Raw genomic sequence first — 27,626 nt, forward strand, 5'->3', positions numbered from 1 at the left:
TCTCACACCCCATGATGAATCTTCCAGCAGTTCTTAGGGTCCATTCAGATGCAGCCTCAAAGTATCTCAGGACTGCACCAATGCGCAAACCACTTCCCACTCCTCTTCTCCGGGGATCAGGGAAGGTTGTGTGTCAAGAGCACTCATCTAGCAGAGAGCATAGGGCAGGAACCAGCAGAATTCGAACATGCAAGTTTCAGAGGGTTTGGGGGAGCAGACTATGAACTTTGCTGCAGATTTCATTGTTCTCTATGACCAGATTTAAAGAAAATGTGGAGTTCATAAAGCTACTACTACTACTACCACTACTACTATTTAGCATTTCTATAGCGCTACAAGGCGTACGCAGCGCTGCACAAACATAGAAGAAAGACAGTCCCTGCTCAAAGAGCTTACAATCTAATAGACAAAAAATAAAGTAAGCAAATCAAATCAATTAATGTGTACAGGAAGGAGGAGAGGAGGGTAGGTGGAGGCGAGTGGTTACAAGTGGTTACGAGTCAAAAGCAATGTTAAAGATTTAACATTTAGATTTAAAGGTGGCCAAGGATGGGGCAAGACAGAAGGCGCGAAGTCTAGAGTTGGCAGTAGTGGAGAAGGGAACAGATAAGAAGGATTTATCCATGGAGCGGAGTGCACGGGAAGGGGTGTAGGGAAGGACAAGTGTGGAGAGATACTGGGGAGCAGCAGAGTGAGTACATTTATAGGTTAGTAGAAGAAGCTTGAACAGGATGCGAAAACGGATAGGGAGCCAGTGAAGCAACTTGAGGAGAGGGGTAGTATGAGTAAAGCGACCCTGGCGGAAGACGAGACGGGCAGCAGAGTTTTGAACCGATTGGAGAGGGGAGAGGTGACTAAGTGGGAGGCCAGCAAGAAGCAGATTGCAGTAGTCTAAACGAGAGGTGACAAGGGTGTGGACGAGGGTTTTGGTAAAGTGCTCAGAAAGAAAGGGGCGGATTTTATGGATGTTGTAAAGAAAGAAACGACAGGTCTTGACGATCTGCTAGATATGAGCAGAGAAGGAGAGAGAAGAGTCAAAGATGACCCCAAGGTTTCGAGCTGAGGAGACAGGGAGAATGAGAGAGCCATCAACAGAAATAGAAAACGGGGGGAGCGGGGAGGTGGGTTTGGATTTGCTGGCTGTGTTTTCAGTGGCTTTGTTAGAACAGTGTTAGGATCTGATATGTGCTTTCAAATGTGTCACTTTCATCTTGGACATCACTTAGATAAATTTTCTCACCAGAGAAGTTCTTTCAGTGCGAACAGCAGGTCTTTACCAATTTATCCACCACTGGAGAAAGACATCACGTGAGACCCCCCTCCCCCAAATCCCTATTTCTCACCTCAAGACTCAGGTAGGAAAAGATTAAATGTCCCTTCTGCCCAATCCGGCCATGAACCCTCCTACTCCCATTACCCCTAATCTAATCTGACCCTTTATTATCCACCCTCTAGAACTGGACTGCTCAGCTATCCCATCTGCCCCTCCCTTCTTTAATCCATCTTTGGGTTTGAGTTAGCTAGTAACCACCTGCATCTTTGAAAAGCAGGGCCAGGAAGATGTAGTGTAAGGTCTGAGGCCCAATGCAGAAAGGCTCACGGTAGAGCCGTGCACACATATCTGAGCTTATTAGGAAAGGAATGGAAAATAAAAATGAGGATGTTATAATGCCTTTGTATGGCTCCATGGGGTGACCACATCTTGAATACTGTGTTCAATTCTGGTCACCGTATCTCAAAAAAGATATAGTGGAATTAGAAAAGGTACAGAGAAGGGCAACAAAAATGATAAAGGAGATGGGATGCCTTCCCTAGGAGGAAAGGCTGATGCAGCTTGGGCTCTTCAGCTTGGAGAAAAGACGGCTGAGGGGAGATATGATAGAGGTATATAAAATACTGAGTGGAGTGGAACGGGTAGACGTGAATCGCTTGTTTACTGTTTTCAAAAATACTAGGCCTAGGTGGCACACACTGGCGTAGCCAGACAGCCAATTTTGGGTGGGCCTGAACACAAAGTGGGTGGGCACAAAATTTTCTCTCTATCCCCCTCCCCCAGCACTTCCCAACTCAAAATATAAATACTTTAGCTGATAAGGATCCCCAAACTCTGTCAGCTGAAGACCTCCACTAAAGATTGCCAGAACTCCCCTCCATCGAGCCCAGCAGACAGCAGCAACTCCTCGAACCACTGATGCCAGCACCCCATACATGCTTAGTTGTCAGTGGCTCGAGGATGCCCCATCTACCAAGCTCAGTAGAAGGGAGCTCTGGCTAGCTTCAGAGGAGATCCCCAGCTAGTAGGGCTTGAGGATCCCCACTAGCTACAGCAAGGGTCAGGGGTTGCTGTTTGCCATGCTGGTGACCAGGGCAGAAAATAAAGCCCCCCCCCCCCCCCCCCCAATTCCCTCTCCAATCTCCTCATCTGCCATTACAGTCACACTGACAGACCCTTACAAATTACAGAACAAGGGATCACAAATTCGAAATAAAAATATGTAGACAAAATTGAACTTGGAAACCTTAGCATGTACAGCAACACTGAAGAAAAAAAATAAAACAAAAGCGCATTTCCTTTTCTACTTAACACAATAAAAAGACATCCACTATGCACATTTCCCAAAGCTAACATATTCCATTTAAAATATTCAAAATAGTCCTAGTTAATGGGATAAGGGAAAGCAAGTTTGAGATCAGGAGAGGAACTAGGCAAGGTTGCCCCCTCTCTCCCTCACTATTTGTGATATCCCTTGAGCCGCTCTTACATACACTCATGGACCACAGAGACATTTCAGGAGTCATGATGGCGGGCCGGCACCTGAAAGTGTTGGCTTTTGCCGATGATTTATTAATAACTTTAACAGACCTGTCTAAGTCTCTGGCGGCCTTATTGCAAGAAATAGGCACCTTTGGGCGGCTCTCTGGGTTTGTTAAATTTGTCTAAGTCATCAGCTATGGAAGTGGTGGAGAGCGACCACCCTGGTTGGAAGTCTGGATTCCCTCTTAGTTGGGAGAAGGACTTTTTCAAATATTTGGGGGTCCGCATACCAGTAGACTTGTCACGTACATATGATCTTAACTTGCAAACTCTGCTGGCTGACACCAAAGTCAGGCTACAGGCCTGGAGTGCACTCCCTGTGTCCTTACTAGGGAGGATTGCACTCTTTAACATGATTATTGCCCCCAGATGGATATATGTTTTTCAAACCATTCCTTTATATTTGAGAAGGAAGGATGAGCAGATATTAAATAGTCAATTACAAAAGTTTCTATGGAAGGGAAAAAAAGCCCGCCTCCCTGTTTCCACCTTAAGTGTACCAGTGGAATATGGAGGACTGGGGCTTCTAAACTTAAAATTCCTTAACATTGCCAGTGGAATGCGGCACATAAATGATTGGTATAGGAATACAAATGACTATGTTAACACATCTTTGGCGTTGAGCTTATCCCCAAAGGTACACTTTAGTAATTATTTACATGGTACGGGCGCGCCCATACTACGTGCTTTACAGTATTCTGGGATTATGACTACAGCAAGGGCAATATGGAGATGGGTATGTCGATTACATCAGTTTTCTGCGAAAATAACGCCATATTTGCCCATATGTGATAACTGTACATTTGCTCCTGGTCAACTGTACCCTGTGTTTCAGAAATGGAAGTGCAGGGGCATTGTATACTTGTTACAGGTGGTGACTAGGGAAGGACATATTCGCTCATTTTCAGACTTACAATATGAATACACCTTGCCAGACAGTGACAGATTCCACTATGGACAGCTAAGCCATTACATCTCATCCCTCCCATGGACTGCACTGACAGAGGACGTGCAAGAAGAACTATCTTCCGCTTTTTCTTTAGAATCGCAACAAAGAGTGCCGATGTCATGCCACCACAGGCACATACGGGATACGGCGCCAGAACTGGAGTATCATAGACTGGCACATATGTGGGCAGTAGCTTGCAGGTGACAGTCACGACGCATCAGATAAAATCCCACATCTCTCTGATACAGCGAGTCACAGCCTTTGCCATGCACTGGGAATTACAATATAAGATGGTTCTATGTCTGCACATACCACCAAAGAGAGCCTTTTATATGGGACTCTCGCCCTGGGGGGACTGTGCAAAGTGTGGTACTTCTGGAGCAACTGTAGGTCACATGTTTTGGACTTGTATTGGAATTCAGAAATTCTGGAAACTGATCATAGCCTATGTTGCCAAAATGTGGGGACAACCGTGGCACTATGACCTGTCATTACTTTTTGGCCACCCTAAATTGGGGGCGAAACCCAGGAAAGGATATACTGCATTCATACTACGAGCTATAATCATGGGTAAACAAACGATCCTGGCTGAGTGGTTGTCCTATAAATACCCCACATGGCAGCAGTGGCGTACTCGTATGGTACTGCTGATGCGTATGGAACGCATGGCTATAACAGACTTTGACTCTAAGACTGGTGAGAGATTCCAACAGAGATGGAATCCATTTTGGGACGGGACACTATGACCCCAGCAGCTCGTAGTTATATGTTGAATTTCTGAGTCCCGTTGCTCCAAAGGACATAAAGGAGGGCAAAAGGGAAAGTTGAGAGGGGTGGGGGAGGGAGGGTAAGGGTTAGTAGAGGGGGAAGAAGGGAAAGGAGGGGGAAAATTAATAAAAATGGTAAGGAATGGTGTGTCATAAGGTCAGTATAAAACTCTGTATTGAACAAGGTTTGGATATCCTTGTTACTGTTTTAACTTGTTTGTGTAATTTCTGATGCCGTTAATAAAAACTATTGAAACATAAAACATTCAAAATAAAATGATTTTTCTACCTTTGTTGTCTGGACATTTTATTTTTCCTTCATGTTGGTTACAGTTTCTCTTTCCCGCTTTTCTGTCTGTCTTCTGCTTCAAGCGGCTGTCCATTTGTCTTTTCTCTCCTCTCGTTTCATTTCCTCACTACACCTGCCTCTGAAATATTGATCTTTCCATTTTAGCTCTTTCTTTTTTTTTTTTTTTTTCTTTTCTGCCTCTGTACACTCAAATTTCATCCTCTAAATCTTTTCCTTCTTTTTACTTTTCAGATATCTATCACATTTCCATCTCCATCTAGCTCTCCCATTCCCCATCTCTCTCCTTCCCAGCCTTCCAATTCCCTTCCATTTTCAATCTACGCGCCATTACCATATTTCTACCCCCTGTAATCACTACCCTCTCATTCATTTCCTTGCCATCTTCAGTCCCTGGGCCTCTCCCACATGCTTTCCATCATTCCCAGTGTCTCCCTCCCTCCACCCTGCCAGCCCATCATCTGTTCCCTCTTTCTTCCCTCCATACCCTCGTAGCCTATCTCCCTATCCCTTCTACCTCCCACCACCAGCATCTTCCTGTCCCATCTCTCTCCCCTCCCCCATTGTCCAGCATTTTTCCCTTCCCTACCATCCATTGTCCATCTTCTCTCCCTGGATCCATCTTCCCTCTTTCTCCCCATCCCCTGCTTACGCATCTCCTTTCCTCTCCTCTCCTCCACCTACATGTCCAACTTTTCTTCTCCCTCTCTCCCTGCCTTGAGCCCCTGGTCTAACATCTCTCTCTACCCCCCCCCCCCCACCACCACACAGCATCTCTCCATCCTTCCTTCCCCTCACCTCAATGCCATGTTCAACATTTCCCCTCTCATCTCTCCCTCCCTTCCTTCCTTCCATTTCCATGTCCAACACTTTTTTTCTCTCTGGTCCTTTAACATTCCTATGCAGCCTTTTCCTCCCTCTCCCTATCCCACCCCACCCATATCCAACAATTCTCCCTCTCTTTCCCCTTGCAGCATCTCTCCATCCCTCTCCCTACATTGAACAATTATTCCTCCACCCCACCTAGCATTTCTGACTTCATCATCCCAACAGTGCTCCTGTCTCTCCCTCTCTCCCCGACCCCTCCAAGCCATCTGCCAGCATGCTGCAGGTTTTTTCCCTCCCTCTCCCCAGCCACCGCTGGCATTCTGCAGATTTTTTCTCTTCCTCCCCCCCCCCAGCCACCTGCTGCAGGTTTTGATGCTTCCCTCCCTACTGCCCCAGCATGCTGCAGATTTTTCTCTCCCTCCCTCCCCCCCAGCCACCCACCAACATGCTGCACATTTTCCCCTCTCTTCCCCCCCCCCCAGCCACCCGATGCAGGTTTTGTTCTCTCCCACTGGCACGCTGCAGGCCTTCTTTCCCTTCCCTCTCCATTGGGCTGCTGGGCAGCGCCACCGTCTAACGCTATAGCAAAGCCGCAAGGCACCGGGTCCATTAGCATGCTGCCGCGACTGCTTCTTGTTCCTTCTTCCGGCCGGCTTCACCTTCCCTGATAATCTTTTTCGAAGAGGCGGGGCCAGCAGCAAGCACAGCAGCATACAGACAGCCCGCCCCCGGCACCGCGCAGCTCTACTGCAGACAAAGATGATAAGGGAACGAGCAGGGAGGGAGGGAGCAAAACCTTAAGCTGAAGTGAGCAGCGCAGCAGGCAGGGAGAAGACGCGGTTTGGGATGGGGAGACAATTCTTTTATTATTGGCATCTGTGAGGTGCACCGTTGCTGGGTGGGCCTGACCCCAAAGTGGGTCAAAGTAGTAAATTTAAAACGAATCGGAGAAAATATTTCTTCACTCAACGTGTGAATTTGTTGCCAGAGAATGTGGTAAAAGCAGTTAGCTTAGCAGGGTTTAGCTTCCTAAAAGAAAAGTCCATAAGCCATTATTAAAATGGACTTGGGAAAATCTACTGCTTATTTCTGGGATAAGCAGCATAAAATTTACTGTACTGTTTTGGGATCTTGCCAGGTATTTGTGACCTGGATTGGGCACTGTTAGAAACAGGATACTGGGCTTGATGGACCTTCGGTCTGTCCCAGTATGTCAACATTCATGTACTTATGTACATGTGGCTTCTACCATGAGCATAATACCACAGCATGCAGAAAGCAAATTGCATGCAAATTTTATGTGTAGCAAACCTGTTGCAAACGTGGGGGGGGGGGGGGGGGGGCCTTATGCCGGACGCATGTGCACAAAGTTTTGCAGTAAGCACGGCTTCTTGTGTGCATTGCCAAACCACAAACAAAAGTGTGAACACACATCAGTGCTTGTTTTTCTGCATCTAAATATAAGCCTTGTACAAATTGTTTGCACTTGAAATTTTCAAGAGGCTCACATATAGATGCAGAAGAACAAGCACCAATGTCTGCTTTCACTTTCAGTTTTATTCAGACATGCACAAATGTTTCTTACTTATCATCTGCCTGCAGTGCCGTAGCGAGGGCTAATGGCACCCGGGGCGGGTCGCCGCTGCGCACCCCCCCCCGGGTGCAGCACGGCGCGACCTCCCCCCTCTGCGGTGCACCGACCCCCGGACTGCATTCTTACCTGCGGGAGGGCCGATCCGGCCCGAGTGCACGTCATTCGGAGCTGCGTCGGCCCCGCTGGTTCCCCGCTCTCTCTGCCCCGGAACAGGAAGTAACCTGTTCCGGGGCAGAGGGAGCAGGGAACCAGCGGGGCCGGCACCCCCCCCCCCCCCCCGAGCGCGTGCACCGGGGCGGACTGCCCCTCCCCCCCCCCCCCCTTCCTACGCCACTGTCTGCCTGTAAAACTTGCATGGGCTTCCTCCCACTTGCATAACAAGACAAAACAAGCATTAAATTTGAAAGATTAACAAGGAACATAGTAACATAGTAACATAGTAGATGACGGCAGAAAAAGACCTGCATGGTCCATCCAATCTGCCCAACAAGATAAACTCATATGTGTATACCTTACCTTGATTTGTACCTGCCTTTTTCAGGGCACAGACCGTACAAGTCTGCCCAGCAGTATTTCCCGTCTCCCAACCACCAGTCCCGCCTCCCATCACCGGCTCTGGCACAGACCATATAAGTCTGCCCTCCACTATCCTCGCCTCCCAACCACCAACCTCTCTTCCCCCACCTGCTCCGCCACCCAATTTTGGCTAAGCTTCTGAGGATCCATTCCTACTGCACAGGATTCCTTTATGCATATCCCACGCATGTTTGAATTCCGTTACCGTTTTTATCTCCACCACCTCCCGAGGGAGGGCATTCCAAGCATCCACCACCCTCTCCGTGAAAAAATACTTCCTGACATCTTTTTTGAGTCTGCCCCCCCTTCAATCTCATTTCATGTCCTCTCGTTCTACCACCTTCCCATCTCCGGAAAAGATTTTTTTGCGGATTAATACCTTTCAAGTATTTGAACGTCTGTATCATATCACCCCTGTTGCTCCTTTCCTCCAGGGTATACATGTTCAGGTCAGCAAGTCTTTGCTCATACGTCTTGGAACGCAAATCCCATACCATTCTCGTAGCTTTTCTTTGCACCGCTTCCATTTTTTTAACATCCTTCGCAAGGTACGGCCTCCAAAACTGAACACCATACTCCAGGTGGGGCCTCACCAACGACTTGTACAGGGGCATCAACACTTCCTTTCTTCTGCTGATCACACCTCTCTCTATACAGCCTAGCAACCTTCTCGCTACAGCCACCGCCTTGTCACACTGTTTCGTCGCCTTCAGATCCTCGGATACTATCACCCCAAGATCCCTCTCCCCCTCAGTACCTATCAGACTCTCACCGCCTAACACATAAGTCTCTCGTGGGTTTCTACTCCCTAAATGCATCACTTTGCATTTCTTTGCATTGAATTTTAATTGCCAAACCTTAGACCATTCTTCTAGCTTCCTCAGATCCCTTTTCATGCTTTCCACTCCCTCCCGGGTGTCCACTCTGTTGCAAATCTTAGTATCATCCGCAAATAGGCAAACTTTACCTTCTAACCCTTCGGCAATGTCACTCACAAATATATTGAACAGAATCGGCCCCAGCACCGATCCCTGAGGCACTCCACTACTCACCTTTCCCTCCTCCGAGCGAACTCCATTTACCACCACCCTCTGTCGTCTGTCCATCAACCAGTTCCTAATCCAGTTCACCACTTCGGGACCTATCTTCAACTCATCTAGTTTATTTAAGAGCCTCCTGTGGGGAACCGTGTCAATCCCCTCCACAAAACCTTCTACACCCGGACCCTTGTGGAAAAATTCTCACATTGTGCACACACCAAAAGTGGGCGGTTTACTCACTGCATTGCTAAGAGTACCGGCATTGAATATCTGTTTTCATTTCTGACTTTGGCAACTTAACCAGTTAAGCCAATATTCAGGGCTAATCGGTTAAGTGCTTACAGGTTAAAGCTAGGCCTACTATTTATGCGGCCTATTTTAACTGCTAAACATAGTTGGTATGGCACTAAATATCCGCTCCTAACCAGCTATGTTGAGCGATACAGCTGGTTAGCAGCTAACTGCAGATATTCAGCAGGAGACAACTGGCTATCTCCTGCTGAATATCTGCGGTTAGGTACTAAAATGCTATTTAACCAGCTATGTTTCTTTGTAACCTACAGAACACTGTAAGTTATACACATATCACTGGTACTTAGGCGCACACACTTACCCCAACCCTGTGGCTGCCAAAAGTTCTTGCACCTATGGACATATAAACCCTGTTAAGCTAGTAGTCTATGTAGGACAGTAGGCACCTTCATTCCTTTATAACAGGGGTTCTCAACCGAGTCCTCAGGTCTTCAGGACTAGGGAAAGTTCCATAAAATGTTAAAGACTTACTTGTTTGGGAAGTATTTGGGAATGTAGTTGATTTTAATGGATTTTTAAAATACTATGTTGTAATTTTGTCCTGGGTATTCCCAGCTTCTTATACTGTGAGCCACACTGAACCAGAAATGGTATGTGTGGGATATAAATGTTATTATTTAATGTAATGTAAAATCCACAATGAATATGCATGAAATACATTTGCATGCACTACTTCCAATGTATGCAGATCTATCCAAATCATATTCATTGTGGGCATCCTGAAAATCTGACTGGCTGGGTGTGTTCTGAGGACTGGGTTGAGAATCATTGCTTTATAGAATAAGCTCCCACCAGGCATCCTGTGCGCACCTAATTATAGATAACATAGTTATATAGTGTGAGGCAAAAAAAATTAACCCCCCTAGAGTTTTTTGCTGTTTTCTCAGCAACCGCTTGGAATTTCAGTGTGAAATTTTGCAGCTTTATTTGTTGTTACTATCTACGTTTATGTGCCAAGTGGAATGAGATTAATTTTAAACATGGCAAAGTTACAGACTTTTTAGCGTGATCACCCAGTGATTTTCACGCTTTCAAAAATGTTTGCACTGTAAAACTGCTATTATTTGAAAAAAAAAAATGGGTACCAGCTTACTGTTAATGATATCACAGTGACTTCTAGGGAGCAATGTTGGAGGCCTATCACATACTCCATCAAAGCCACATTGTTAATTAATTTGAATGACGTTATTTTACTGTGTTTTAGCTCAAACATTTTTAACGTGCAAAAATTGCTAGGCAGTAACACTAAGTGAACTTGGGTTGGTCCAGTCTTGAACTGGTTTAGGCGTAGGGGCGTAGCCAGCCAACAGATTTTGGGTGGGCCTAGGCAAGAAGTGGGTGGGCACCAAATGTTCTCCCCACCCCAAAACCACCACCAAAAAGATATCTCAGCTGGCAGGAAAATGCTTCTTTCCACCTTGGCAGTCTGCAGCACTCATGCGCTGAAAACTGAGCATGTGCAGGTGCCAGTATCGTGGAGAGTAGCGTTTTCGTTACCATAAGGGGGAAGTCTTCAGCTGGCAGAGCTTGGGATCTCTACCAGCTACCGCTAAATGTGTGCTACTGTTGGGTGGGCCTGAGCCCTAAGTGGGTAGGCCCTGGTCCACTCAGGCCCACCTGTGGCTACGCCACTGGTTTAGGGAATTTCTATGTAATCGATCTTATAGCATATGGAAACGTGGTGTGCTCTCTAAGAGCTGGTTTCAAGTTAAAGAGTCCTTCAGTGCTCTCCATTGTCACCTATGTTGTATAATCTTTTCATGAGTTTCTTGGGAACTAATTCTCTTTCGGATGGAGAGCACTTGTATTTTGATGTTAGTGTCTGTATGCACCACCTTGGATGATACTTTCATTAGAGCCTCTCACTGTATGGATAAAATTCAACAGTGGGCTTCAGAGAATATGCTAAACTAAATCCAAACAAAACTACGATACTCTGGTTTTGTAATTCTCTGTTGGCTGTCCCTTCTATGATACCATTGGTCAATGGAAAAACTTTAAAAGGTAGAAAGAGAATAAAAAATTTTGGGAGTAATTCTGGATTCCTCGCTTACTTTTGAATCACAGATTAATAATCCCTGGAGATGAACTTTCTACCGTATGCGGCAGCTACAGTTGATTAGATCTTATTTTTACGATTGCTAGTCCAGATGTTGGTGCTGTGCCATCTGGACTATTGTAATTCTCTTTATGTTGGATTGAGTGCTAAATTGTTATATATATAATCTCAACCTATCAAAAGGAGTTTACTTATTAAATCATATATAGAGATGGTGTGAAGGTGTCCCTTTGGATTGATAAATAATATTAACAAAATGAACCTCAAACCTCCTAACAGGGAATCATACAAAATTATTGCTAAACCCCTGCTTCAATAGGAGTAGAGTACTATCATGGGTTCTATTTAAGAGAGTCAAGAGAGAAAAAATCCCAACGTAAAAACTCATCAAACATGAGAAAACCGATGGGATAAAAAACTCAATTCCTCTCTCAAAAATTCTATATCAATCTTACAAATGGACACCAATCATCTAGCCACCCTAAAAGACTGACAATAGCCAGTAAAGGACTGTCTAAAGAGAACCCTCAAAACAAGGATACACCCTGAGATATGCTAAGGTACTATTTGTTGTGTAGTAAAGCAAAACAACGGTAAGTATAAAAAACTTTTTAACATTTTAAACCATCTTGAAACTTTACTTATACATTTTGCAACAATTAGAAACCCACTCAGGCTTAACCCCAGATATAACAAGTGTGGAATACTTAGCTTCAACCAGGTGTAACACCCTCAGGAAGAAGACTATGACCAGATATCCCACCCTAAGGGACTCCGGAGTCCTATAAAGTTGCTGCAGCGGCGAAAAAACGCCAGCCCCTCGACAAAAGCGCCTTGTTTCGCCAACCTCGTGGCTGCCTCAGGAAGAGCGCTACAAAACCATCTAAATAAACCAAATTAACACTGAAAACTAAATCGTCAGCTATATGGAACCTCAAAGATGGTGCAGGTTCCATATAGCTGACGATTTAGTTTTCAGTGTTAATTTGGTTTATTTAGATGGTTTTGTAGCGCTCTTCCTGAGGCAGCCACGAGGTTGGCGAAACAAGGCGCTTTTGTCGAGGGGCTGGCGTTTTTTCGCCGCTGCAGCAACTTTATAGGACTCCGGAGTCCCTTAGGGTGGGATATCTGGTCATAGTCTTCTTCCTGAGGGTGTTACACCTGGTTGAAGCTAAGTATTCCACACTTGTTATATCTGGGGTTAAGCCTGAGTGGGTTTCTAATTGTTGCAAAATGTATAAGTAAAGTTTCAAGATGGTTTAAAATGTTAAAAAGTTTTTTATACTTACCGTTGTTTTGCTTTACTACACAACAAATAGTACCTTAGCATATCTCAGGGTGTATCCTTGTTTTGAGGGTTCTCTTTAGACAGTCCTTTACTGGCTATTGTCAGTCTTTTAGGGTGGCTAGATGATTGGTGTCCATTTGTAAGATTGATATAGAATTTTTGAGAGAGGAATTGAGTTTTTTATCCCATCGGTTTTCTCATGTTTGATGAGTTTTTACGTTGGGATTTTTTCTCTCTTGACTCTCTTAAATAGAACCCATGATAGTACTCTACTCCTATTGAAGCAGGGGTTTAGCAATAATTTTGTATGATTCCCTGTTAGGAGGTTTGAGGTTCATTTTGTTAATATTATTTATCAATCCAAAGGGACACCTTCACACCATCTCTATATATGATTTAATAAGTAAACTCCTTTTGATAGGTTGATATTTTATTTTTGAGTTTATTTTCTCCTATATAATTTAGAGATTTATATATATAATCTGCAATTAATATAGAATACGGTGGTGCAATTGTTGTTGTTTTTTTTGTTTGAAAAAATATGAAAGTATTTCTCAGTAAGCGAAGAGGCTTCACATTTATTTTTTTTTCTTCTCGGATTTTGTTGAAGTTTCCTGTATTTAATGGCATTTGCTTGAAAGGCCAGTTTGATGCAATGTTTTCCACTTGGGCAGTCACTATTTGGAATGGACTTCCCTTTTATATCCCACTGGAAGTGAACTATATGCAATTACGTAAGAACTTTTTTGTTCGATAAATTCTAGTCCTTTTATTGTTGTACCTATGATTTCTCTGTCATGCTCAAGAAGGTGAGCCCTTGGGCCACAGTCGAGTTGGCACTACCTAGCAGGCCCAGTGGTAGGCTAGGTCCCAACTGGCAGCAGGCAAGACGCCCAAAGAAGATACAGGACAGCGGAAGCAAGGCCCTGCAAGGCAGCCTGGAGAAAGGCAGAAGCTGGAAACAAGGCTGGAGCTGTGCACCAGACAGTGGCTGGGAACAAGGCTGAAGCCGGAACACTGCAACTCACATTAGGAAAACCTAGGCCACCTGTTGCAAAGGCAGCTTAAGGAAGCGCCCAGCTTCTTTAAATGGGCCCAGGAACCTAACATCATCAATGGGAGCCCCCAGGTCCTCCTGCAAGTGGCTGTTTAAAGGGGACTGTTCTGCATGCACACACATGCCTAAGGATGTCGGAGACTCCAGCAGAAGACAGCCAATAGGCCCACTGGAACCCCTGGAATGCTAGGAACTGTTGGATGGGCGGTGTGCTGCCCCAAGAAGGCAGCCCAAAACCAGGAAGGAACTGCGGACCCCAGACCCCAGGCCCGACAACTCCCACGGGTAAGTCGGGGCAAGGAGCATGACTGCAGCAGTGACATTCTAACTTTTCTGAGAGTCGTGTGAGAAAATGGCAAAATACTCTAGGGTGTTCCTTTTTTTTTTTACCTCATTTTGTAGAATTACCTCCATAGCTTGCTGTAACAACGCCTTCTCTCAATCATGTTCTGTAGATTGCATGCTATACATAACACGCTTTCCTCTCTCTTCTGCTCTGCAGAATACATGCTAAGCCTAATATGCCTCCCCCTCGAATGCTCTTTTGAATGCACCCTGTACCTTTCCCCTCATGCCCTCTGCAAAACATGAGCTGAATGTAATGTGTCTCTCCCTGACTCACTTTGCAGAACATGTGCACCTACTGAATGTGCCTCCCCCTTCTCTCATGCTCTGTGGAGCATGTGCTGTAGATAACATTTTCTCCCTGTTGCGCTGTGCAGAGAAGTCGCTGTATCTAATGCATTTCCCAACCTCTCTCCCACAGAATGAGTTGGACGTCTTTAAGTGTATTATCCGTAAGGAGTTCCAAGAGCTTCACAGGTACATCGAAGATGAGGAGACTCACTTCCTAGAAAGCACTGAGAGGAAGGCTTCAAATCTCATTGCCTCGATTGAGTCCCAGCTCCAGCAGACGACTGAAACCCTCAAGCAATTTGTGGAAATTCAGAATACACTTGAGATACTGAACAATGAGAATCATTTGAACTTTATTCGTGTGAGTACACCTCCTATTGCACTACTTCCTCTGTCAATCCCTCTTGTTTTCTCCTCTTAACGTCCGCTGTCTCCTCCTGCTAATTTCTATTGATATTCACCTATGGGCCAATGCTCAAAGCCTGGGCGCAAAAGCCCACAACACAAAGCCCGTATCACAACAGAAGCGCAGAAAACTAGCCAAGGCACAATGCTCAAAGGAAATGAGATGCAAATAACATGCACAGTTAATTTGTGCTAACAAACCAAATGCAAGGGGAGGAAAGGAAAGGATTTTGTGGCAAGTGTGTGACTCTTGTGCTCATGTCCAGACAAAGCCTGACATACAAGCACATATTGACGCTGTCTTTCTGCACTTTTAAATGCAAGCCTTTTAAAAGCTATTTGTAGTTTAAATTGTTGAAAGTCTCATATTTAAGTGCAGAAAAGCAGGCAACAACGGGTGCTTTCACTTTCGGTTTTGCTCGGACTTGCAAACGTTTGTTACTCACTATCAGCACTTAAAATTGCACAGACTTGCAAAAGAAGACAAAACCTGCAATTTAATATGAGAAATGGACAAGAAATCTTTTTCTGTAAACCTTATATGCTGCCTCTGACCTGGCTGTAAATTTTCAGCATTATGGGTCGTCATTTCCTTCTATGTATTCGGAAGGAATACTTACTGACCTCATTAACATCTATTTAAATACAATTAACGACCATCTTTAGTGCACACATTAATACCAGCGCACGAACTATCTGACCTTTCGGCGTTGTATAATGTGTGCAGAAACCTGGCGTTAACCGTATTGTAAACATTTCCCCCGCCGCTTAGCTGTGCTTTGACTTTCCCAGTCCTAGGCACATCTCCACACCAGGTTTACTAGGTAACTCTGGATGCTTGGCAGTTCAAACAATAGCTAACCAGTCAGAAATGTCCTATATTTAATTAGGTACAGTCTCTTCCCTGGGGCTATATGCCTCCCCAGGCTTAGTACATAGTTCCAGTACTCTTGTAGTTTCAACTCAGCAACAAAAAAGAAAAACAAGCTCTTTTCCCACAGGTATTAACCCAGCCCTGAGTCCCACAGTCCAAATCCTTCCCTCCCCGAGTCCATCAAGTCCACTAATCCTTGGGCAAAGGTTCCAGCACTTTCCCCAGCAAAAAGGTTCCCAAAGTCCATTCAGCAAAACCCCCCAAAGTTCTTTCACCCAAAAGTTCCCCAAAGTTCATTCAGCCAAAAAGGTTCTGCTGCACGCTTCACACTCACCCTAGCAAACCCTCACCTCAGAGCAACCTGAGGAAAGGGGACCCCCCTCCCATTCATACTGTTGCAGGAATTGATGCATGAATTTATGATACTTCAGGAGTCAGACAGCACACCAGAATGAGAGAGAAATCTTCTTTATTTGCCAGCAAACAAAGTAGAACATCAGCATTAAGTCTCTTCTTCTCTTTCTCAGCTCTCTTTGTCTCTCTCTCAGCTCTCTGTGTCTTTGTGGCTTCTGTCTCAGCTGCTTCTCTTCTTATGCTGTCTTCTCCTTCTTCTGTCTGTTCCTTCTGTCCTTCTGACGTATGCTGCTTCTGCTCCCACTTAAATACAGTTCTATCTAGCGTAGCCTAGCCCCCCTTACTCTCCAATTGGTTAAGGAATAGATTGATTACCTTGCCTCAACCAATCAGCTCTATACAAATATCATTAACATAGGTTCCAGACATCCTAAACTGACCTGTGACCTGGGGCCCCTTACACCAGACATTTGGGCTCCAGTCTCTTACATGTTATTATGATTGATTTCTCATATTCCTAGTACTAACTGCTAACTAAACTCTGGCATTCATTAAAGGGGTCAAGGGCCAGTCTTACTTAATGGCATAGCTTGTTATTACTTCCAGGACCATTCCTACATTTTACCTATAATTAATCAAGGAGAAGAGAGCTGACTAGTCCTGACCTTTTTCACCTATCAGCTTATACATTGAACCAGCCAGAACTGCAGAATAACTTAAAACACATGTTGGCCTCTTCACTGCAGTCTAATCTTACTTAGAACGTCAGACAAAGAATGATACAGAATTTAAAAAGGTTTCCTACATATTAACTACACAGAATACATATTCTAAAATAAGCATAATCAAATTCCCTATAAAACAAATCTAAACATCAGGAATATCTACATATTAAGCACTTCTAAATAGTATTTCAGCCTATTCTTAAACTACAATATGTCATATGTCTGGCTCATGCCTGCTTACAAAACTATTCAGTATGCCTAATAGTATACAGATGTTGAGCTAGCCTTCATCATTCACAAGGGACAGAGTTTCATTTCTCACTGACCTTTCTAACCTTTAGCTCGGCAAGCTAGACTTTCAAAATAATCTGAACCATCTGGCATTCCTTCACTTTAGTTGCAAGGTAAAAAGTTAGAATTTAAATCACCAAGCTTTTAAACCCCAGATTTTTAAACAGACTTAACCCTTCATATGATTTCTCAGAATTAATCAATTTCTTTTGCCCACTGCCTCATTCCCCCCTTTGAGACTAAAATCAGCTTATGCAGAGATAAGTCTCACTACTCAAACTCTGGAGATTATAGTGGTCCTAACTAGGAATAGACTTATGAACCACCATTACCCTACTTGTTAAGGTCCGACGGCATACTGCCGAAGCACATGAGGCCAGGAAACAAAACAACAACCCTGCTAAAACTAAGACTATTAGGGAAACGAACAAAGGACGTATCCAGGAGGTCAATGACCACCACCAGGAGGTAAGGTCTAATCCTCCTCGGTAATCCTCCACATTAAGGCTGGCCAACTGTAGGACTTTATCCATAGCATGCCTAACTACATGCGTCCTATTTATGACAATAGTACAGCACTCTGAAGAATTTAGCACTGTGCAGAGGCCACCCTGGGCTGCAAAGAGATAGTCAAGACCCATACGGTTATACCGAGAAACTATACTTAATTCATTAATTTGATCCTGCAATGCATTGACTACCACGTTCAGCTCATGAACTAGAACATGAAGTAGGGATTGAAGTCTCCGGGTGGCCATACCTAGTTCAGTAATACCCGCTACCGGGCCCCCAATTGGAATCCAGGCCGTGGCAGAAAGGGCTACAAGTCTCTTTTTAGTCAGAGGATAAGTAGAGTTAATATACTGGAGGGCTAATTCAATCGCCTCATCCTCTGTGGCAACGGAGGAAGGTAAGGACAAGGCCTCTCGCTTAGAGCGGTGCGGGGATGGTGGTTTGAGAAGAGGAATAACTTTAGGAAAATAATTCAAGGTTACCAATACACAAAAATCATATGTGGGGGGAAGAATCATGTGGAGGACATTATCACAGAGCCAGTAATGACCAAGGAGAGGGCGACGAAAGTTCCCAATAAATGTAGGCACAGGATGGAGATTAGGATGCCCATAATGCGAGCCCCTATCCCAGGGGGAACGAAGAAGAAATGGAGACTTTGTACACCATAGGTGCCAATCCCCAATTGTAACAGACCGCTCATATGATGCAACCCCTTCATACCCCGGGGACTTATGAAAGTAGAAAATAGGATGGGACACTATAGTCTTCTCAGTAGTATAGTTAGGAGCCAGATAATCACCTTGGTCATAATCTGCAGGTATGGTAGTAGGGCACATAGGAGTACCTGGAGAAACTACCCACACAGGTTCCTCCTTCTCTGGGAGAACATTAGTATAGTTACAGGGAATGGGAAGAACAGTTGAGATGTCTCTTGTTAAACAAAACACTCCAGAAGCTGGATAGGGAGACGTAAAAACCGGCCTTAGAGAAGAGTCAGAGGGGGAAGTAGCATTATAAAAGGACCACCAAGTATAATCCTGGCTCCAAGGGCCTGAACTCGAAAAGTAGGGAGGTATAAGAGCTGGGAGCTGCACAGGGACAGGAACAGCTGGGACATCTGTAGTATAAGGGGAAAATCGGGAACACACAATACAAGGGGAAGTAATCTTTGCCTGGCTAATTAGTTCCTGGACAGAGTGTAACCAAAGGTTGGAGCGAGTTGGGGTTTTAGGAACAAGGAGGCAAGGAGTAGAAAACAACAAAAGCATCCAAACTACTAACATTTTCTTTCTTCCTAATCTAAAACAAATACAGCAAACTAATTAAGCAATAATATTTCAACAGTCTGTGCTAATCACAGATTACTCTAATATAGTGTTCTCAGTCTTTGAGTTCTTATACCAGTTGGGATAGACCCTCAACTGACAAGGATCAAGCTCTCAAATTCCAAGAAAGCCAGAATCTGGGCAAGAAAGAGTCTCAGTGTGAAGCCGAAGTTCAGCAGCTCCTGCAGTATGCAGTTGACCCTTCTTTTCAGCTAGTAGATTCTTTGGTTCGGGTCAAGCGCAACTTCAATGGCTCCGCTGGATCACTTTCTGCTCTCCACTGTCTAGGCTCCGTCTGATCCGTGCTGGGCTCAGTCTGGTCAGCAGACTTAATTCGAGACCAATGGACCCATGGAGTTATCCCTGCGACCTTCACAGCTGTAGGGGTAGAAAGCAAAACAGTAAAAGGTCCTTTCCATCGGGGCCCCAAAGGCTGGAGCCTCCAGTCTTTCACCCAAACTCTATCCCCTGGCAGGAAGGAATGTACCTGAGCCTGGAAGGGGACAGGGTTTATTTCTCTCACATAAGACTGAAGCTCAGAAATTATCTTGCCCAAGAGGGCTACCTGCTCCTGTACCTGGGCAGACCCTAAAATCCCTATGTCTCCCTTAATTCCCTGCAAAATGGCTGGGGGCTTCCCATACACAATTTCAAAGGGAGAGAGGGCTGTTCCTTTAGTTGGAGTGCATCGGAGGCGGAAGAGGGCTAGTGGCAGTGCCTGTGGCCATTTCAGTTGGGTTTCCTGACAAATCTTTGCTAGGCTATTTTTCAAGGTTCTGTTTGCCCGCTCAACCTGCCCTGAACTCTGGGGACGATAGGCACAATGCAATTTCCAGGTAATGCGCAATGCGCGGGACAGGGCCTGAAGTGTAGCTTCAACAAAGGCGGGACCATTATCTGAACCTATGGCAAGGGGCAGTCCATACCTGGGGATGACATCCCTAAGGAGGGCTCGAGCTACTTCTGTGGCTTTCTCAGTGACTGTAGGATATGCTTCCACCCACCCAGAAAAGGTACAGACCATGACCAAGAGGTATCGGAGCCTACCGCTCCTGGGCATTTCTGTGAAGTCTATAACTAGAGACTCAAAGGGTGTTAGTCCCCTAGACTGAACTCCTGGTGGAATACGGGGTCCCTGACGAGCATTATTCTGGGCACAGAGAGTACATCGGGCAGAGGCAGTGGCAACCAGACTATCCAATCCTTCCAGCACCACTACTCGACTGAGTAGGCGGGCTAGTGCTGTTTTCCCTAAGTGTGATAGGTCATGAGCTTGAGACACTACAGGCCAAGCTAGGTGGCGTGGCACCAGAACTCTGGTATCAGGGAGATGTAACCAGCCATCAGGTCTCCTTACTGCACCTTCCTCTTGAGCCCATTTCTCTTCCATTTGGGTGTACATAGGCGTCCATTCTTGCAGTCGAATTTGGAACAGGGGAGTCACAGTACTTGCTGGGGGTCCTCGAGCAGCTTCCTTGGCCACCCGATCAGCATGGCGGTTCCCTCGGGCCACTGGAGTATCTACCCTTTGGTGTCCCCTGCAATGAATGACAGCTACCTTCTTAGGGGCCCAAACAGCCTCTAGCAGCTGAAGTATTTCAGGTCCATACTTAACAGGTTGGCCTGCAGCATTTATGAGTCCCTTTTCCTTATACAAAGCTCCATGAGCATGTAGAGTTGTGAAGGCATACTTGGAATCAGTATAAATGTTGGTTACCAGTCCTGCTGCTAGCTCCAGAGCTCGTATGAGGGCCACAAGTTCTGCTTTCTGGGCTGAAGTTCCTTGGGGCAGGGCTCTTGCTTCTATCACCTTGTCTTCTGTCACCACAGCATAGCCTGCCAATCGCTTGGAGTTCTCCACATAACTGCTTCCATCTGTGAAATAAATTACATCTGGGTCCCTCCAAGGAACATCTTTAAGATCTGGTCGACTGGAGTACACTTCATCCATGGTTTGGATACAATCATGATCCGGTGGTCCCTCAGATGCTGGCAAAAGAGTGGCGGGATTGAATGTAGCCACCGTTTCCAGGTGTATCCGTGGATTCTCACATAAGCTAGCTTGGTACTTAACCATGCGGTTATTTGTAAACCAGTGGTTGCCCTTATACTCCATGAGGGTAAGAACTGCGTGGGGGACATTAACAACCAGTTCTTGCCCCAAGGTCAGCTTGTCAGCTTCCTGGACCAGTAAGGCTGTTGCTGCAATGGCCCTCATGCAGGCTGGCCATCCTTTAGCCACTCCATCCAGCTGTTTAGACAGGTATGCAACAGGCCTCTGCCAGGATCCCATCATCTGGGTCAGCACACCCAGAGCAACCCCCTGTCGCTCATGGACATACAGTGAGAAAGGTTTCTCCACATCAGGAAGGCCTAACGCAGGGGCTTGGAGTAGGGCTTTCTTTATGGCAATGAAGGATTGTTGAGCTGTAGGTCCCCATTCAAATGGTTCCTTTTCACCCCCCTTTGTGGCTTGGTAAAGGGGTTTCGCCATCAGTGCAAAATTTGGAATCCAAATTCTGCAGAATCCGGCTGCTCCCAGAAATTCCCTAACTTCTCTTCTGGACTTGGGTTGAGGAATTGCAGCAACTGCTTGCTTCCTACTGACATCCAGTCTCCGACTTCCCTGGGAAATACAAAAGCCCAGATACTTCACTTCTGACTGACAAAGTTGGGCCTTTGAGCGTGAGACCTTATAGCCTGCATCCAAGAGTAGCTCCAGCAATTCTCTGGTAGCCTCAAAACACTCTTCCTGAGTCACTGCTGCAATCAGGAGGTCATCTACATACTGGAGTAAAACTCGCCTGGAAGGCTCAGATTTAAAAGTCTTAAGGTCTTGCCCTAGGGCTGTCCCAAAAATAGTGGGGGAATTCTTGAACCCCTGTGGCAGGCGGGTCCATGTATACTGAAGCTTCCTTCCTGTTACTGGGTTTTCCCATTGAAAGGCAAAAAGCAGTTGACTGGCGGGGGCCACCCGAATACAAAAGAAGGCATCTTTTAGATCTAGTGTCGTGAAATGGGTAGCTCCAGAAGGTATCAATCCTAACAGGACATATGGGTTAGGCACTACAGGGTGTAATGAGATAGTAGATTTGTTGACCACTCGTAAGTCTTGGACTGGCCGGTAGTCCTCAATCCCTGGCTTCTGAACTGGCAACAGTGGCGTATTCCATGGAGACTGGCAAGGTCGAATAATTCCATGGGATAACAAACGATTCAGGTGTGCTTGGATCCCTTCCAGAGCCTTTCGGGGAATTGGGTATTGGCGAAGATGGATTGGCCAGGCACTTGGAAGTAAGTCTACATGGACAGGAGGAATATTTCGGGCCAACCCTGGGGGATTATCTTCTGCCCATACCCCTCTGACCTGAAAGCTATCTGCCAGGGGTAGGTCAACTTGGCCCTGCGACTGATGCAGCCGCCATTCTTCTTCAAGGGGGCAGCAGAAACTCAATATACCCTTAGGGCTGGATATCGGGGGCCGAAAGGAGACCGAAGTCTGGCCATCAGAGTCAAAGGAAATTTGGGCCCTAAGCTTGGACAGCAGGTCTCAACCTAACAAAGGGATTGGACAGTCTGGCATATACAGGAATTCATGAGTGACTGTGTGTGAGCCTAATTGGCATCTACGGGTTGTCAGGAAGGGCCTCCGGTTCTGCACCCCCGTGGCTCCCACCACTCGGACAGTTTTTCCAGACACAGGCGCTAATCGCTCCGTCACAACAGAATGTTCAGCTCCTGTATCAATCATGAATGGAATTGAGCGGCTCCCTATAGTTAACTTGACCATAGGTTCCTGGGAGCCCAGTTTGTAGGAACCCGGTCTGTCCTATTCGTCCCATTCTGCCATCTCGGCTATCCCGATGATGTCAGATTCAGCAGGCTCATATCTTCCCTCTCGAACTCGGCCTCGGCTTCCTCGATCTCCTGGTCCCCTTCTCAATCCCTGGCGCCTCTGGGGGCATTCATCTTTCCAGTGCCCTCTTTCCTTACAGTAGGCACACTGATCCCTCTCCAATCTTGGTCTGGGATTCTCCCCCCTTGGCCGGGATTGATTGAAGGAATCTCGGGGCCTGGCTGGTGGTCCGGGGTCCCACTTTGGCTTCCCATTAGCTAGAGGTCGACCTCGATTAAGGGTGGAATTAGTAATGGCTGCCGCTAAAAGGTCGGCCTTCTTCTGCATCTTCCGGTCAGCCTCTCGGCGCACCTCCTGATCTCTATTAATGAAAACCTTGGTTGCGATCTCAATTAGCTGGGTGGTATTCATCCCTGCGAATCCCTCTTGACGCTGCAACTTCTTCCGGATATCTGGCATACTCTGGGCCACCAATGCACTATTCACCATTCTCTGGTTTTCTAGTGCTTCAGGATCAAATGGGGTGTATGTTCTGTAGGCTTCAATTAGTCGCTCTAAAAAGGCCCCAGGGGATTCAGTTGCCCCTTGGAGAATTTCAGAGACCTTTGCCAGATTAATGGGCCTCTTTATGCCTTTCCTCATACCTTCCAGCAAGTCCCGGCAATAGCCAGACAACAGTTCATAGTGCTGCCCATCATTTGGATCCCAAACTGGAGCTGCGCGAGGAAACCGAGCTCTAACCCATTCCTCTAGGTTCTGCGTCCCCTCGGGGGCACGCGCTCGCGTTATGGCCTCAGCATTTTGCAAAATCTTCCGCCTCTCCTCAGTTGTGAAGAGGGTCAGGAGAAGTTGTTGACAATCAGTCCAGGTTGGGTTATGGGTGGCCATAATGCTAGCCACTAGGTCCACCACTGCCTGAGGCTTTTCAGTATAAGAGGGGTAATGCGTCTTCCAATTCAGGAGATCGGTGGTTGTGAAGGGTACATACTGATAGGCCTGTGCCTGTATAACCTGACCCTGATTATTAGGATCCGGTCGAGTGGTAGTTACCTGACGGAGTGGCAGAACTCTCGAGGAGGTGGGAATGGAATCTGAGGTAGAGCTAGGAGCTACCCTCCTATCATGCTCAAAGGTGATTGCAGCAGGTCTAACCCATTCAGGGGAGGTAGGTTGAAACCCTGAGGGATGGGGAGGGGTACTCATAGACTGAGAGGTAGTCACAGGTGATTCAGTCCATTGAAAGGGATGCCGGGCCCCTGATGAGTGGGGAGGGGTATTAGAAGGAGAGGCTGGGCTGTCAGGAGTTGAGGAGTCAGGGAGTGGAGCCCAAAGCGGGTCTTCGGAGGTTAACAGGGAAGGATGTGGCAGAGGAGGGTAGAGACTGGCTGAAAAGTCCAACCTAGGATGTGGTGGGGTTCGCACAGTGGGGGAGGAACTATCCGGAGAAGCCTGTACTGGAGAAGCTTGGGCTGGGCGGCGTGGATCTCTAGGGGCGGCACGGAACCCCAACAATGGGCCATAAGGTGGTGGCTCAAGGTCTGAGGGGTCATCAGAGAGTATGGGTTTCTCAGACAGGGTAGGGGCGGAAGCCACCGATTGGGTGGTAGGCTTCCTAGAGCTCTTTCCCTCTTCCAGTTTAGATTTTCTAATCTTTCTTTGAGCACGGCCTAACATGAATTTTACTGGGGATCCCATATAAGTTTTCAACCAAGAGGGAGGGTCAGTCACAAGGCTATCCCAGGAATCTATATAAGGGAGTTGTTCAGAATATTCTGGTTCTCCTACAACTATGCTGTAGACCTTCCGGATTACTTCAATATCTAAGCTGCCACTAGGGGGCCACCCCACTCCCATAGATGGCCACTCAACTTCACACAAGGTTCTTAAAGTACTTGAGCTTAAAGTCTGTCCATAGTCATTAATTAAAAATCCTTTTTTGAAATTCTTAAGCATACAATCTAGGGGAGTATCAATTTGTCTAGACGATTTCCCTCCCATAATGCTTACAGTTACAACACACAAAGAGGGGGGGGAATTTTTTTGGATTTGCGGTAAGGGGTCCGCAGATCCAGAAACAAAATGGTAGACAGACAACAATCGCTTCCTTCCGTTGCTGGCCAATTGAACTCGCGTTAATTGGAAACGCAGCTATAAGAAGTCCGCACTCATTAACATTCAGGCATCACACATTCATTCAGTACAGAAAATCCCACCCAACAATTTCAGATTTCTCAGATACAGATAAGCTTAAGCGTTTTCGCTTCTAATCTCCACTAGACTAGAAGGTACTAGGGCCTTCGCTGAGAGTTGATCAGACTCTCCTTCCCCCAATTTTTGAGGGGCTGGTTTACAATTTCCTAGCTAGGATTACAATACAGAATACAGAATACATACCCGGCGAATGTTCTCCAGTCAGTTGGGTGCTGGGATTAATGCAGGATTCAGGATCCCACCGCTGCCACCAAGAATTGTTGCAGGAATTGATGCATGAATTTATGATACTTCAGGAGTCAGACAGCACACCAGAATGAGAGAGAAATCTTCTTTATTTGCCAGCAAACAAAGTAGAACATCAGCATTAAGTCTCTTCTTCTCTTTCTCAGCTCTCCTTGTCTCTCTCTCAGCTCTCTGTGTCTTTGTGGCTTCCGTCTCAGCTGCTTCTCTTCTTATGCTGTCTTCTCCTTCTTCTGTCTGTTCCTTCTGTCCTTCTGACGTATGCTGCTTCTGCTCCCACTTAAATACAGTTCTATCTAGCCTAGCCTAGCCCCCCTTACTCTCCAATTGGTTAAGGAATAGATTGATTACCTTGCCTCAACCAATCAGCTCTATACAAATATCAGTTACATAGGTTCCAGACATCCTAAACTGACCTGTGACCTGGGGCCCCTTACACCAGACATTTGGGCTCCAGTCTCTTACATGTTATTATGATTGATTTCTCATATTCCTAGTACTAACTGCTAACTAAACTCTGGCATTCATTAAAGGGGTCAAGGGCCAGTCTTACTTAATGGCATAGCTTGTTATTACTTCCAGGACCATTCCTACATTTTACCTATAATTAATCAAGGAGAAGAGAGCTGACTAGTCCTGACCTTTTTCACCTATCAGCTTATACATTGAACCAGCCAGAACTGCAGAATAACTTAAAACACATGTTGGCCTCTTCACTGCAGTCTAATCTTACTTAGAACGTCAGACAAAGAATGATACAGAATTTAAAAAGGTTTCCTACATATTAACTACACAGAATACATATTCTAAAATAAGCATAATCAAATTCCCTATAAAACAAATCTAAACATCAGGAATATCTACATATTAAGCACTTCTAAATAGTATTTCAGCCTATTCTTAAACTACAATATGTCATATGTCTGGCTCATGCCTGCTTACAAAACTATTCAGTATGCCTAATAGTATACAGATGTTGAGCTAGCCTTCATCATTCACAAGGGACAGAGTTTCATTTCTCACTGACCTTTCTAACCTTTAGCTCGGCAAGCTAGACTTTCAAAATAATCTGAACCATCTGGCATTCCTTCACTTTAGTTGCAAGGTAAAAAGTTAGAATTCAAATCACCAAGCTTTTAAACCCCAGATTTTTAAACAGACTTAACCCTTCATATGATTTCTCAGAATTAATCAATTTCTTTTGCCCACTGCCTCAATACCAGCCATTAACTCCATTAAGGGTCATGCTTGAGCCCAGGGCCAGGTGGAAGCTACTTCCCCAGGGAGCCTGCTCAGATACTTCTCTGGGCTTTTCTCTCAATGAATTGAATTAACCGGTTCATCAAGGTTGCTAACAGGCCCTGAGATTGCCCCTCTACCTGCATTCCTTCACCAACCTCTTTGGCTTCGGTAATCACCTCCTCAGGCATCCACTCCATGGGGGTCTATCTGTCTCTCCCCTCTCCCCAGCTGCTCCCAATCATGAGCCTGCTCAAAGGCCTCCTCCTCCTCCCTGGGAACCTGGGAGTTGTAGCCTGGTTCACCTTCTCTAAGGGAGTCCAGTGGCCTCCTCTGGGAGTCAGGGGCATTGCAGCGCTGGTTAGCCTTTCTAGAGGGTTCAGGTGATCCTTCCCGAGGATGCTGGGATTGGTAGTCCCTCCACAGTTTCCACCCACGCCTGCCTTTCCAGCGCCCCGGTCCGGAGTTCCGGCTCCTAGATCTGCCTAACCCCTCACAAGTGTCACAGTATGTTAACGCTGGCAGTAGTTTTGAGCATTGGCCCCCTAGTGTGCAGCTAAAGAATAGTGTACGCTGTACTGTGCACCTGCAGCCGAGATCCAGTCTGCTCTTTCACTTGCTAAACAGGACTATTACATCCACTTGACGAACTCTCTTGGCTCAAACCTTCAATGTCTCTTTGCTATGCTGCTCTCTTCTCAAAGTGTCTTCACCTCCAATCCCCCTTCACCTTCTCTCCAGACTATGGCTGAGTACATTCATGATAAGGTTCACAAGATTAATCTTGATTTTTCAACCAAGTCACCTCCATCTCTCCTTCCCCCAGTCCATTCTGTCAACCCTCCTCCAACCCCTGCCTCCTTTTCTTCCTTTACTGAATTTATTGATGAGGAAACTGCATATTTTCTTTCCTCCTCCAAACTGACTACCTGTTCTTCTCATCCTATTCCCACCCATCTGCTCAGCACTCTCTCTCCTACTGTCATCCCCTCTATCTGGCACTGCAACTATTCCTGATGCTTCAAACATGCTGTAGTTACACCACTCCTCAAAAAACCTTCATTGGACCCTACCTGCCCTTCCAACTATCGCCCCCATCTCCCTTCTCTCTTACCTATCCAATCTGGCTTTCGCCCTCTACTTTCAACTGAAACAGCCCTTGCTCAAGTCTCCAATGACTTGTTCCTGGCCAGATCCAAAGGTCTCTATTCTATCATCCTTCTCGATTTATCTGCAGCTTTTGACACTGTTGATAACCACCTACTCCTTGATACACTGTTTTCACTTGGTTTTCAAGTGTACAGCTCTGCGTACGTCTAGTAGTGCTATAGAAATGATAAGTAGTAGTAGTAGTGGTAG

At 45.9% G+C, this 27,626-nt stretch overlaps 1 protein-coding gene across 2 annotated transcripts in view; it reads left to right on the forward strand.

The window, feature by feature from the left end:
* Positions 1–27,626, forward strand: part of TRIM50 (tripartite motif containing 50) — a 226,388-nt gene that overhangs the window by 145,285 nt on the left and 53,477 nt on the right. For both annotated transcript variants that reach the window (XM_030185755.1, XM_030185756.1), the window contains exon 4: positions 14,359–14,589. In XM_030185755.1, the coding sequence (XP_030041615.1) occupies positions 14,359–14,589 (231 nt within the window). The remainder of the gene's footprint in view (positions 1–14,358; positions 14,590–27,626) is intronic.

This window comes from Microcaecilia unicolor, chromosome 13 (assembly GCF_901765095.1).
Source record: "Microcaecilia unicolor chromosome 13, aMicUni1.1, whole genome shotgun sequence".
NCBI classification, from domain to species: Eukaryota; Metazoa; Chordata; class Amphibia; order Gymnophiona; family Siphonopidae; genus Microcaecilia; species Microcaecilia unicolor.